Here is a 12,601-nt window from a genome sequence, read left to right as displayed (position 1 = left end):
GCACAGTAGTGACTCATCATCTCCTCTAGTTATTGATTTGAGGACCAAGCTCAGGGCCTAGTTATAAGTACTATAGGGTTATAGCACCAATTTAATTATCAAACTTCCCAGATTTGATGCAGGAGTCAGAATCTGAAACTTGAAATGGGAACTAGAGTGTCATGGACAAATATCACTGGACTTCTCTTGCCAGTAGAGTAAGCTTCCCTATACACGATGAAAAAGTCCCTACATTTTAAAAATGACACTTTTTAATGACAATACCTCGAACTTTTGTCTCATTACCCTTGCTTATTTCCAGGTCCCTAATCAGAATTAAATTACAACAGGAGTGATATTAACAAGATGACAACATAGGTCTTTCCCAACTTTACTCCCTGTCACAAGAACAACTGCAACTATTTATGGACAAGACACCACTGAGAAAATCCCAGAACATGGAAGTGAGGCTGAAGTAACACCGGCACCAGAGATCAAGACAGATCTCATAAGAAGATTAGCAGGAGCAGTTATACATGAATGCACTACCCCTCCCCAACATTGATGCAGCACAACACTGAGAGGTCTTCCCAGGCTATGGTGCCCAAAGTGGGAAAAGAGTACAGAGTGGACATCTAGATCCCCCAGTACTGGGGGTCACTTCTGGGAGCCCTACTCTGGTCTTGCCCCATGAGGATCACAAAGGATGAGTGGGATTTGACCACTGTAAATCTGATCATGACAGAGAAGATGGGGTAGGGGTGAGGGTTGCAACAATCAATGCTTAGACCTTGGCAAGCCAAATTCCCATCCACAGCAACTGTAGGTCCCAACTGGTAGATCCGCAGAGCCAGGACAGTGGAAGTGTATGACCAGGGAAGTCAATGAGGTGCAGATCTGCCTGATTTGAGTCCTCAAATGAAAAGCCTTGCTATCCCTGGACCCTCTACCCAGTCAGCATAGCTGTTTATAGCCTTGCCTAATGACTGGTATGGAGAAGGCAATGGCACCCCACTCCAGTACTCTTGCCTGGAAAATCCCATGGACGGAGGAGCCTGGTAGGCTGCAGACCATGGGGTCTTGAAGGGTCGGACACGACTGAGCGACTTCACTTTCACTTTTTGCTTTCATGCATTGGAGAAGGAAATGGCAACCCACTCCGGTATTCTTGCCTGGAGAATCCCAGGGACGGGGGAACCTGGTAGGCTGCCGTCTATGGGGTCGCACAGAGTCGAACACGACTGAAGCAACTTAGCAGCAGCAGCAGCAGCAATGACTAGTATAGCCCCTGGCTACCCCTAACCAGAGGAGAAGGCAATGGCAACCCACTCCAGTACTGTTGCCCGGAAAATCCCATGGACTGAGGAGCCTGGTGGGCTACAGTCCATGGGGTCGCTAGGAGTCGGACACGACTGAGCAACTTCACTTTCACTTTTCCTTTTCATGAATTGGAGAAGGAAATGGCAACCCACTCCAGTACTCTTGCCTGGAGAATCCCAGGGACAGAGGAGCCTGGTAGGCTGCCGTCTATGGGGTCGCACAGAGTTGGACACGACTGAAGTGACTTAGCAGCAGCAGCAGCACCCCTAACCAGAAGCCTCATTAAAATACCTGGTAGCTGCATAGTGCAGCAACACTTGAACAGAGAGTATAGCAGGCAGAGTTGATTGTTCACAGGGAAAAGCCAGTGGCACTGTTTGGCCAGGAAACCTGGAGTAACAGATAGCTTGGGTTGACCCCACAAAGAGCTAAGCTGATTCTCCAATTCCACCTGGGCAAGGAAACAAACTCATAGCCCTGCCATTGCTAAATATAGCCTTCAGAAAGCCCAACCAATGAATCTAGCCAGAGCACACAGGAAGCTGTGCCATCTATCCAACAATCCTGCTTACAGTGGCACTTGAACAGAGAGCACAGCTCATGGTTTTCCCCATCTTTAGAACAAAACCCAGTGGTCCCATGTGGCCAAGGAATTAAGGGTACAGTCTGCCTAACGTGTGTCCACAAATAATGAGGCATGCAAGTCATAGGGCCTACTCTGCTGCCTTGTCAGGGCAGGGAAGCTAATTCATTCCGCAGCTAATGCTGAGTAAAGTTCTTTTTCCTTACCTTTTAGGAAGGCTGATCAGTGAATCTGGACAACCACAGAGTATATCCTACTGCCTCATTTGGGCAGGGAACCATGCCAGCAGTCCTATCTGACAGTTAATACCCCTCATCCTTGACTTCAGAGCTTGGACAGTGGCTCTTGCCCCAAAATAGGACCTGTCTGCCCAAGTACATGTCCAAAAACCTCAACTGAACTGGCTAGTGAAGAACTGTCTGCCAAAATAAGCCTGTAAAGTCTGGAAGAGGAGACCAATTACTCAAATGCACAGATACCAAAGTAAGGAATGAAGAAAGTAAGAAAAATCAGGTGAATGTAACACAATAAAATTAAACTAAAAATGCTGCAAATAAATGACCCAAAAGGAAAGGAGATATGTCAGAGAAACAATTCAGGATAAACTTCTTAAAGAATTTTAGTGAACTACAAAAGCAAACAGATAACTAAATGAAATTAGAAAATGGTGAATGAAGAAAATAAGGTCAACGAAGAAATAAAAATTTAAAAAAAGATGTCCTAGGGCTTCAACAGTAGGCTTGAACAAGAAGAATAAAGAATCAGTGATCTAGAATTCAAGAATATTTAAAATTATTCAGTCAGAAGAGCAAAACCTTAAAAAGAATGAAAAAGAGAGAAGAAAGCCTACACGACTATGGGACGAACACACACACACACACACACACTAATATCCATATCTTAGGAACTTGAAAAGGAGAAAAGGAAGGGACAGAAAGTACATTTAAAGCAAAATGGCTGAAAACTTTCCAAGACTGGGAAAGAAATGGATTTCCAAGTGCATAACACACAAAGGATCCTGAATAGGTTGAACCCAAATAGGGCTACATGAGGACACATTACAATTAAATAATTAAAATAAAGAAAAAGAAAGAATTTTGAAAGAAAAAGAAGATATCAGGTTATACACAAGGGAACTCCCGTAAGACTATGAGCATATTTCTCAACAGAAATATTTCAGGTGAGGAGAGAATAGGATTATATATTCAAAATATCAAAAGAAAAAACTGTCAACTAAGAATTCTATGCCCAGCAAAGCTGTGCTTCATAAATGAAGAAGAGATCATGATTCTAAAACAAATAAAAGCTAAAGGAGTTAATCATCACTAGAGATGCCTTACAAGAAATACTAAAGGGAGTGAAGTTGAAGTAAAATAATGCTAATTAACATCATTAAAACATGAGAAAATTAGCATAAATGTCACTGTTAATGGCAGGTGTATAGTCAGAATTAGATACTGTGATAGCATCATGATGGTGCATAATTCACTCTAGTTTAAAAGTGGAAAAACAAATATACTAAAACAATTATAATAAAATACATTATAGGATATATAATATAAAAAGAGATGTAAAAGCACATAAACTATAATTAATAACTAAAAAAGAATAAGACCCTGGAAAAGAAGAGAAGTAAAAGTATAACGTTTGAAAATGCTACTGAGTGGGAGGAGATGAAGATGACAGAATAGAGGCACCTGGAACTTACCTCCTCCCACAAATACATCAAAAATACATCTACATGCAGAACACATCTCACAGAAAATCTACTGAAAGCAGGCGTAAGATCACATTCAACTAAATCTGCAAGAAGGATTCTTAGATAGTGGAGTACGAGGAAGGGACAAGGGAAAAGAGGAACTGGAACGGGACCTCTGCCCCTAGGCAGGGAGCTGTGAAAGAAGAAAGGTTCCCTTATTCTAGAAATCTCCTTTACCACCTGGGAGGTCTGCTGGGACAGAGAGGGAGCATCAGAGACACAAGGGAGAATGTGGGAGGTGGATTACGCCCCAGCAGGGCACAGAGAGACAGCACAGACTGCCTTTGCATGTCAGCAAGCTTCCCACATGCCTAAATATTCATGAGTGTGAAGTGGCCAAGTTCTGAATCTCAAAGCTTCAATGGACAGTCTGGAGAAAGGACTCAGTTTGGCTATACAGAGATAGCTTGAAGGGCCTGGAGTATAGTCTGGGTCATGACTGGGAATGTGTACAGAATGATGTGGGAGTCCACCATAAGAGTCCCATTGTCAACACACAAAACAAGGGTCACAGGTGCACCATAGCAGTTTTCTTGTCAGCATGCTCACAACAAAGCATGGTTTCCACCACCGAGGGTTTTGCAAAGTTCCAGAGTACCCAAACATGGAGGTGGGGGACCTGAAATTTAAGCTGATTATCCACGCTCCCAAATCAGGCACAGGAGTATAACTTTGGAAGGACTCAGACCAGTGAGTTTTGGGGCCAGAACAATGCATTCAAGCCTGAGGGACATCTGAGCTAATTATTGGTACTCCTATGACAGAGATGAGTCCAGGTGCCACAATCAGAAAACTTAGTGGGTGCACACATCAAGTGGTGGGCAACATCACACAATCACACATCTTGGTGGACAGCACCTGGGGAGGAGTTCACAGCAGCTCCTGTCCCAGTAGGAGTGCTCCAGTCCTACCTCACACAACAGTTTAGAAAAGGATCTGGAAACTTCCATTCCAACAACTGAAGAGCAGATTCTGTCCCCAACAAGGCTGTGACAACCACAGAGCAAAGAAGAGGCTCCACCCAACCTCCAGTGCAGGCTCCAGTCAGCACACCACAAGCACACCCCCTATCAAGGGGACAAGGGCCAGCACACCCTGAGAAAGACATGTCAAGCATTCATATCAAAACAGCCCTTGAACCAAAACTATTGGACTTACACAATCTTACATAAAGGGTCAGTTCAGTTAAGTTCAGTAGCTCAGTTGTGTCCGACTCTTTGCAACCCCATGAACCACAGCATGCCAGGCCTCCCTGTCCATCACCAACTCCCGGAGTTTACCCAAACTCATGTCCATTGAGTCCGTGATGCCATCTAACCATCTCATCCTCTCGTCCCCTTCTCATCATGCCTTCAATCTTTCCCAACATCAGGGTCTTTTTAAATGAGTCAGCTCTTCACATCAGGTGGCCAAAATATTGGAGTTTCAGCCTCAACATTAGTCCTTCCATAGAACACCCGGAACTGATTTCCTTTAGGATGGACTGGTTGGATCTCCTTGCAGTCCAGTGTGCTCTCAAGAGTCTTCTCCAACACCACAGTTCAAAAGCATCAATTCTTCTGTGCTCAGCTTTCAGTTCTACATAAAAACAGACCTTCAGACCAGAGTAGATAACTGTTTCTCTTAAATTAATAGTCAGAGAACTATAAGGAAAAGGCAGAAGAACTACTCCCAGTTAAAAAAAGATAAATCTTCTGAAAAAAACAATGTAACAGACATCCCAAATCTACCAGAACCCAAGTTCAAAGAGCAATTAACAAAAATGCTGAAGGAATTAAGAAAGATTGTCAATGGAAACACACATTACTGAACCAAGGAACTAGAAACTATAAAACAGAACCAAACAAAATCGCCAAGATAAAAACCAAGCTATAGGAATAGCTCAGGAAAGAATGAAGAGATGGAGCCAAAGCAAACACAACTCCCAATTGTGGATGTGACTGGTGATGGAGTCAAGTCCAATGCTATAAAAAACAATATTGCATAGGAACCTGGACTGTTAGGTACATGAATCAAGGTAAATCAAGGAAGTGGTCAAACAGGAGATGCCAAGAGTGGGCAACAACATTTTAGGAATCAGTGAACTAAAATGGACTAGAAAGGGCTAATTTAATTCAGATGACCATTACATCTACTACTGTGAGAAAGAATCCTTCAGAAGAAATGGAGTAGCCATCAGAGTAAACAAAAAAGTCCTAAATGCAGTACTTGTGTGCAATCTCAAAAACAACAGAATGGTCTCTGTTCATTTCCAAAGCAAACCATTCAATATCATAGTAATCCAAGTCTATGTCCCAACCACTAATGTCAAAGAAGCTAAAGCTCAACAGTTCTATGAAGCCCGAAAAGACCTTCTAGAACTAACACCAAAAAGAAGATGTCCTTTTTGTCACAGGGGACTGGAATGTAAAAGTAGGAAGTCAAGAGATACCTGGATAAGAGGCAAGTTTGGCTTTGGAGTACAAAATGAAGCAGGGCAAAGCCTAACAGAGTTTTGCCAAGAGAATATACTGGTCATACCAAACACCCTCTTCCAACAATACAAGAGATGACTCTACACAAGGACATCGCCAGATGGTCAAAATTAAAATCAGACTGATTATACTCTTTCCAACAGAAGATGGAAAAGTTCTATACAGTCAGAAAAAACAAGACCAGGAGTGACTGTGGCTTAGATCATGAACTCCTTATTGCAAAATTCAGACTTAAACTGAAGAAACTAGGGAAAACCACTAGACCATTCAGGTATGACCTGAATCAAATCCCTTACAATTATACAGTGGAAGTGAGAAATAGATTCAGGGGATTAGATCTGATAAACAGAGGGCCTGAAGAACTATGGACGGAGGTTTGTGACATTGTACAGGAGGCAGTGATCAAGACCATCCCCAAGAAAAAGAAGGGCAAAAAGGCAAAATGTTTGACTGAGGAGGCCTTACATATAGCTAAGAAAAGAAGAGAAGGTAAAGGCAAAGAAGAAAAGAAAAGATATACCCATTTGAATGCAGAGTTCCAAAGAGAAGCAAGGGGAGATAAGAAAGCCTTCCTCAGTGATCAATGCAAAGATACAGAGGAAAACAAAAGAATGGGAAAGACTAGAGATCTCTTCAAGAAAATTAGAGATACCAAGGGGACATTTCATGAAAAGCTGGGAGATGGGCACAATAAAGGACAGAAATGGTATGGACCTAACAGAAGCAGAAGATATTAGGAAGAGGTGGCAAGAATACACAGAAGAACTATACAAAAATAGATCTTCATAACCCAGATAATCACGATGGTGTGATCACTCACCTAGACATCCTGGAATGCAAAGTCAAGTGAGCCTTAGAAGAATCACTACGAACAAAGCTAGTGAAGGTGATAGAATGCCAGCTGAGCTTTTTCAAATCCTAAAAGATGATGCTGTGAAAGTGCTGCACTCAATATGCCAGCAAATTTGGAAAACTCAGCAGTGGCCACAGGACTGGAAAAGGTCAGTTTTCACTCCAATCCCAAAGAAACACAATGCCAAAGAATGCCCAAACTACTGCACAATTGCACTCATCTCATAGGCTAGTAAAGTAATGCTCAAAATTCTCCAAGATAGGCTTCAACAGTATGTGAGCCATGAGCTTCCAGATGTTCAAGCTGGTTTTAGAAAAGGCAGAGGAACCAGAGATCAAATTGCCAACATCTGCTGGATCATAGAAAAGGCAAAGAGAGTTCCAGAAAGACATCTACGTCTGCTTCACTGACAACACTTAAAGCCTTTGACTGTGTGGATCACAACAAACTGGAAAATTCTTAAAGAGAAAGGAATACCAGGCCACCTGACCTGCCTCCTGAGAAACGTGTATGCAGATCAAGAAGCAACAATTAGAACCGGACATGGAACAATGGACTGGCTTCAAATTGGGAACAGAGTACATAAAGGCTGCATATTGTCATCCTGCTTATTTAACTTATATGCAGAGTACATCATGAGAAATGCCAAGCTGGGAAAAAGCACAAGCTGGAATCAAGACTGCCAGGAGAAATATCAATAACCTCAGGTATGCAAATGATACCACCCTTATGGCAGAAAGTGAAGAGGAACTAAACAGCCTCTTGATGAAGGTAAAAAAAGAGAGTGAAAAAGCTGGCTTAAAACTCAACATTCAAAAATTGAAGATCATGGCATCTGGTTCCATCACTTCATGGCAAATTGATAGGAAACAATGGAAACAATGACAGACTATTTTTCTGGGCACCAAAATCACTGCTGATGGTGACTGCAGCCATGAAATTAAAAGATGCTTGCTCCTTGGAAGGAAAGATATAACAAACCTAGACAGCATGTTAAAAAAGAGACATTACTTTGCCAACAAAGATTCATATAGTCAAAGGTATGGTTTTTCCAGTAGTCATGTATGGATATGAGAACTGGACCATAAAAAAGGCTGAGCGCCAAAGAACTGATGCTTTCAAATTGTGGTGCTGCAGAAGATTCTTGAAAGTCCCATGGACTGCAAGGAGATCCAACCAGTCAATTCTAAAGGAAATCAACACAGAATATTCATTGGAAGGACTGATGCTGAAGCTCCAATACTTTGGCCACTGGATGCAAAGTGCCAACTCATTGTAAAAGACCCTGATGCTGGGAAAGATAGATGGCAAAAGGAGAAAGCGACAGCAGAGGATGAGATGGTTGGATGGAGTCACTGACTCAAAGGACATAAGTCTGAGCAAACTCCAGGAGATGGTGAAGGACAGGAAAGCCTGGCATGCTGCAGTCCATGGCGTCACAAAGAGTTGGACATGACTGAGCAACTGAACAATAACATGAAAGTTTGAAACATTTTAAAGAATTTTTATCATATTTTTGGTTGATCACTTGATTTGATTTTGAAGTTATTTTATCTGTAAGACTACATCTCCAATTTTATACCTACAAGAAAAAAAAATCTATTTAGGTTATAGGAATATCTTTGCAGATCTTTTCATGATGCATTCTTCAATATAGTAAGGAATACAAGTGTATCTGTGATATTTTATTCCACTTTAACTTCCAAATATCTGTAATAAGATACTTTGCACTTCAGAATTCTATGAATTCTACTAATTCTACATATTTCAAAGTTTTAACAGTGATGAAAATATAAATGCAATATCTAAATGTAAATATAAATGTAAAATGTGTAAAATACATGCCGTAATGCTGGGAAAATTTTTAATGCACTTGTTTTCAAATAAGATTAAGTCATTACATACCAAAGCAACTCCTGCAGAATAACCGGTAACACACATCTTTCCAGGAAATGCAGCTCCCACATAATTTGGATATTCTCTAAAGCTAAATAAATAAGTATTAAGTGATAGTTAATTTTGACAATTCATATATGATATTTCTTGCTGAGAATTTTCCTATAGTTCATAAAATTCTAGTCTGAAGCAAACTGAAGTGAAATCTTTATGTCTTTGTTTCACATTTGTAAAACAGTGTTCATTAAATGAGATTAAGCACTTTGGGTTTCTAAAACATATCCAGTGAATCCAAATTTTTGATGACTTTACTGTTCTTGTGACATTTGGTTAAGGTTACCAAAGCCTTTACAGGCTTCCCTGTAAAGGGACAGTAAAGAATCTGCCTGCAATGCAGGAGACCAGGGTTTGACCCCTTGGTCAGAAAGATTCCCTGGAAGGAAACGGCAACCCACTCCAGTATTCTTGTCTGGGAAACCCCCTGGACAGAGGAGCCTGGTGGGCTACAGTCCATGGGGTCACAAAGAGTTGGACATGACTTAACAACTGAGTACACACATATGCACCAAAGACTTTGATCAAACATTTCAATCAAAAGCATTTTGCTCAATAACAATGAAAAGTAGCTTTAATGTATGGATTAAAAGTTTTCACTCAAATACAGGTAAGCTCACCATTTTCTTACTGTAATGACTATATTGTTCTACAACTTAAATTAATTTTTTTCTGCTTTGAAAAAGACTCCATATAGCCTGCCATATAATAATACCACTATTCTTAGAGATTTATATAAATTATTCTATTTAATTCTCAAATCCACCCAGTGAAATAGATACTATTTGTCCCCACTGAACAAATCAAATATCAGATAGAAAGTACAAATAACTTGCTCAGGGCAGCAGAGTTAATAAGTACTGCTGAAGGATATGAACTTAAGACAGTTTGAATCCAGGGTTGTACTTTCAATTACTAAGATATAGATGCTCCAAACATATTCTTCCATCATTAGAGCCCCAGCCAAAACAAACATTCCAGGATGTATGTAGAAAAGCTTGATACTCAATTCTCAATTTGAAATGTCCCCTCAGTCTCAACTGCACTTTACTTCACAATTGCACTGTCCCTCCACTGCTCCCTTATTCTGATACTATACATCTCTACCCTTTAGCACTTGTATCCAAGTATTTGCCCTTAACACCCAAGTTTAGATTTACAGTCCAATATCAAATTATTGCTTAAATTCTTTCTTCATTCAAGACAGTTCTCCCAATAGATAAGACTTTCCCCTAAACTCTATCCATACTCCTGATGAGCTGGATACAATAATAACTTTTTACTTAATACTGCCCACCCAATCTTCACATCAAATCAGTTATCAAGATTTAATGTTTTACTTCTTCAATGTTGCTTGTTTCCCTCTCCTCCTACAGAGGTTTCACTATAGTTATAACTATGAATTCCATACTCTGAAAAGAATTATTCAATTCAGTTCAGTCACTCAGTCGTGTCTGACTCTTTGAGACCCCATGAATCGCAGCATGCCAGGCCTCCCTGTCCATCACCAACTCCCGGAGTTCACTCAGACTCATGTCCGTCAAGTTGGTGATACCATCCAACCATCTTATCCTCTGTCGTCCCCTTCTTCTCCTGCCCCCAATCCCTCCCAGCATCAGAGTCTTTTTCAGTGAGTCAGCTCTTCACATGAGGTGGCCAAAGTACTGGAGTCTCAGCTTTAGCATCATTCCTTCCAAATTTATCTATATCTATAAGTATATCTATATAAGTGTACTATATATCTAAGTACACTGCTTCAATAACCTGTAATGCTCTCCACCTTCCTTTGAGTTTAAAGACGTCTAAATCTGCCTTCACACTTCTAATTTGATTCATTACTTTGGATCTCTCTCTCACTCTTATTCTTGTTCTCACTCTCACTCTCATTGTTTCTTCCTCCTTTAAACTATAAACAGACATAATGTACTAACATTAATCTTCTGCAATGACATCAGCAAGATGGCAGACTTGGAACTTTTAACCCTCATCTCTCTCTCCAGAGACAATTTTGAGAAATACTCACAGATGACAGTATTTTTGTGGCCTAGGAGTCCAAGGAAGGGTCCCATACCACATTTGAGCAAAAAAATCCAGAAACATTCACATTCTTAGGTAAAAACAGTTTCACTCTGCCCACGTCACCATTCCCCCAACGCAGCACAGCTCAGTGCCAAGAGACATGCCTTCAGCCACGATTTCTCCCACAAGGAAAGGTGAGAACATAGTGAGTGCCCCCAGTCATGCAAGATGATGCCCAAGAGGCCCATTTTTTAAATTAAATTCCATTGAGAGATGGATGGATAAAGAAAATATGATGTACATACACAGTGGAATATAATTCAGCCTCAAGAAAGAAGGAGATCCTGCCATTTGCAACATGGATAAACCTGGAGGACATTATGCTAAGTGAAGTAAGCCAAACATGAAAAGTGAAGTACTGTATGATCTTGCTTATATGTGGAATCTAAAAGGGTCAACTTATAAAAGCAAAGAGTTGAATGGTGGTTGCCAGGGGTTGGGAAATGGGGGAAATGGGAAGATGGTTAAAGGTATAAAGTTTCAGTTGCACAGGATGAATATGTCCTAGAGATCTAATGTACAGTCAGATGACTAGAGTTAATAATACTGTATTGTATATGTGAAATTTGCTAGAGTAGACTTAAATTTTCTCACCACACACCAAAAAATGGTAACTGTATAAGATGATGGATATGTTAATCAACTTGATTATAATTTTATAATGTATACATATATCAGAACATCACATTGTGGACATCCCTGGTGGTCAGTGGTTAAGAATCCTCCTGCCAGGGCAAGGGACATGGTTCTGGGAAGAGTCCACATGCCTCGGGGCAATTAAACCCATATGCAGCAAATACTGAGCCCGCATTCCAGAGCCCACAGGCCACAACTAATGAAGCCCACATACTCTGAGGCCCATGCTCTGCAAGAGGAGAAGTCACTACAAAGAGAAGCCTGCACACTGCAACTAGGGAGTAACCTCCGCTTGTCACAACTAGAGAAATCCCTCACACAGCAACAAAGACCCAGTACAGCCAAAATAAATAAATAATAAACAATCTTCAAATGCTATTAAAAAACCACACTGTACCCCTTAAATATATAAAATTTTTACTTATCAATTATAACTCAGTAAAGATGGGAAAGAATAACAATAACAAAAGCAAATATAGGGAAATTGAGGCAGAAAACATCAATTGCCCTAGGTGACAGACAGGGCTGAACTTAAATGCAGGCAGTTGGCCTCCAGAGCTTAAATTTGAATCACTATGCTATGTTATCTCAATAAACATTTGTTGAATAAAGGAAAGATTGTAAAAGGCTTAAAAAAATTAAACTTGCTATGTTCACTATTCCTCCTTTAGGACTAAGATCATAAATCTGGAGTATGGAGACCACAGGAAATTACTGTTAATTATCATAAATTTCAAGGTATTTATTCTACTATATTACATTACTAAGGGGCTTCCTAAGTGGCATTAATTATAAAGAACCCACCTGCCAATGCAGGAGATGTAAGAGACATGGTTTCAATCCCTGGATCAGGAAGATCCCCTGCAGGAGGAAATGGCAACCCACTCCAGTATTCTTGCCTGAAGAATCCCATGGACAGAGGAGCCTGGCAGGCTACAGTCCATGGGGTTGCAAAGAGTCAGACACAA

General features: G+C 40.6%; 1 protein-coding gene across 6 annotated transcripts in view; it reads right to left on the bottom strand.

The window, feature by feature from the left end:
- LOC133240019 (disintegrin and metalloproteinase domain-containing protein 32-like) overlaps positions 1-12,601 on the bottom strand; it is a 173,773-nt gene that overhangs the window by 99,072 nt on the left and 62,100 nt on the right. For all 6 annotated transcript variants that reach the window (XR_009734075.1, XM_061404539.1, XM_061404536.1 and 3 more), the window contains one exon: positions 8,874-8,955. Coding sequence is in view for 5 of the 6 variants with exons in the window: in XM_061404539.1 (XP_061260523.1) it covers positions 8,874-8,955 (82 nt within the window). In the remaining variant the exon portion in view is untranslated. The remainder of the gene's footprint in view (positions 1-8,873; positions 8,956-12,601) is intronic.

The sequence above is a fragment of the Bos javanicus genome, chromosome 27, assembly GCF_032452875.1.
Source record: "Bos javanicus breed banteng chromosome 27, ARS-OSU_banteng_1.0, whole genome shotgun sequence".
NCBI classification, from domain to species: Eukaryota; Metazoa; Chordata; class Mammalia; order Artiodactyla; family Bovidae; genus Bos; species Bos javanicus.
The sequence above is the reverse complement of the archived record's forward strand: the minus strand, read 5'-3'. Positions and strand labels throughout refer to the sequence as shown.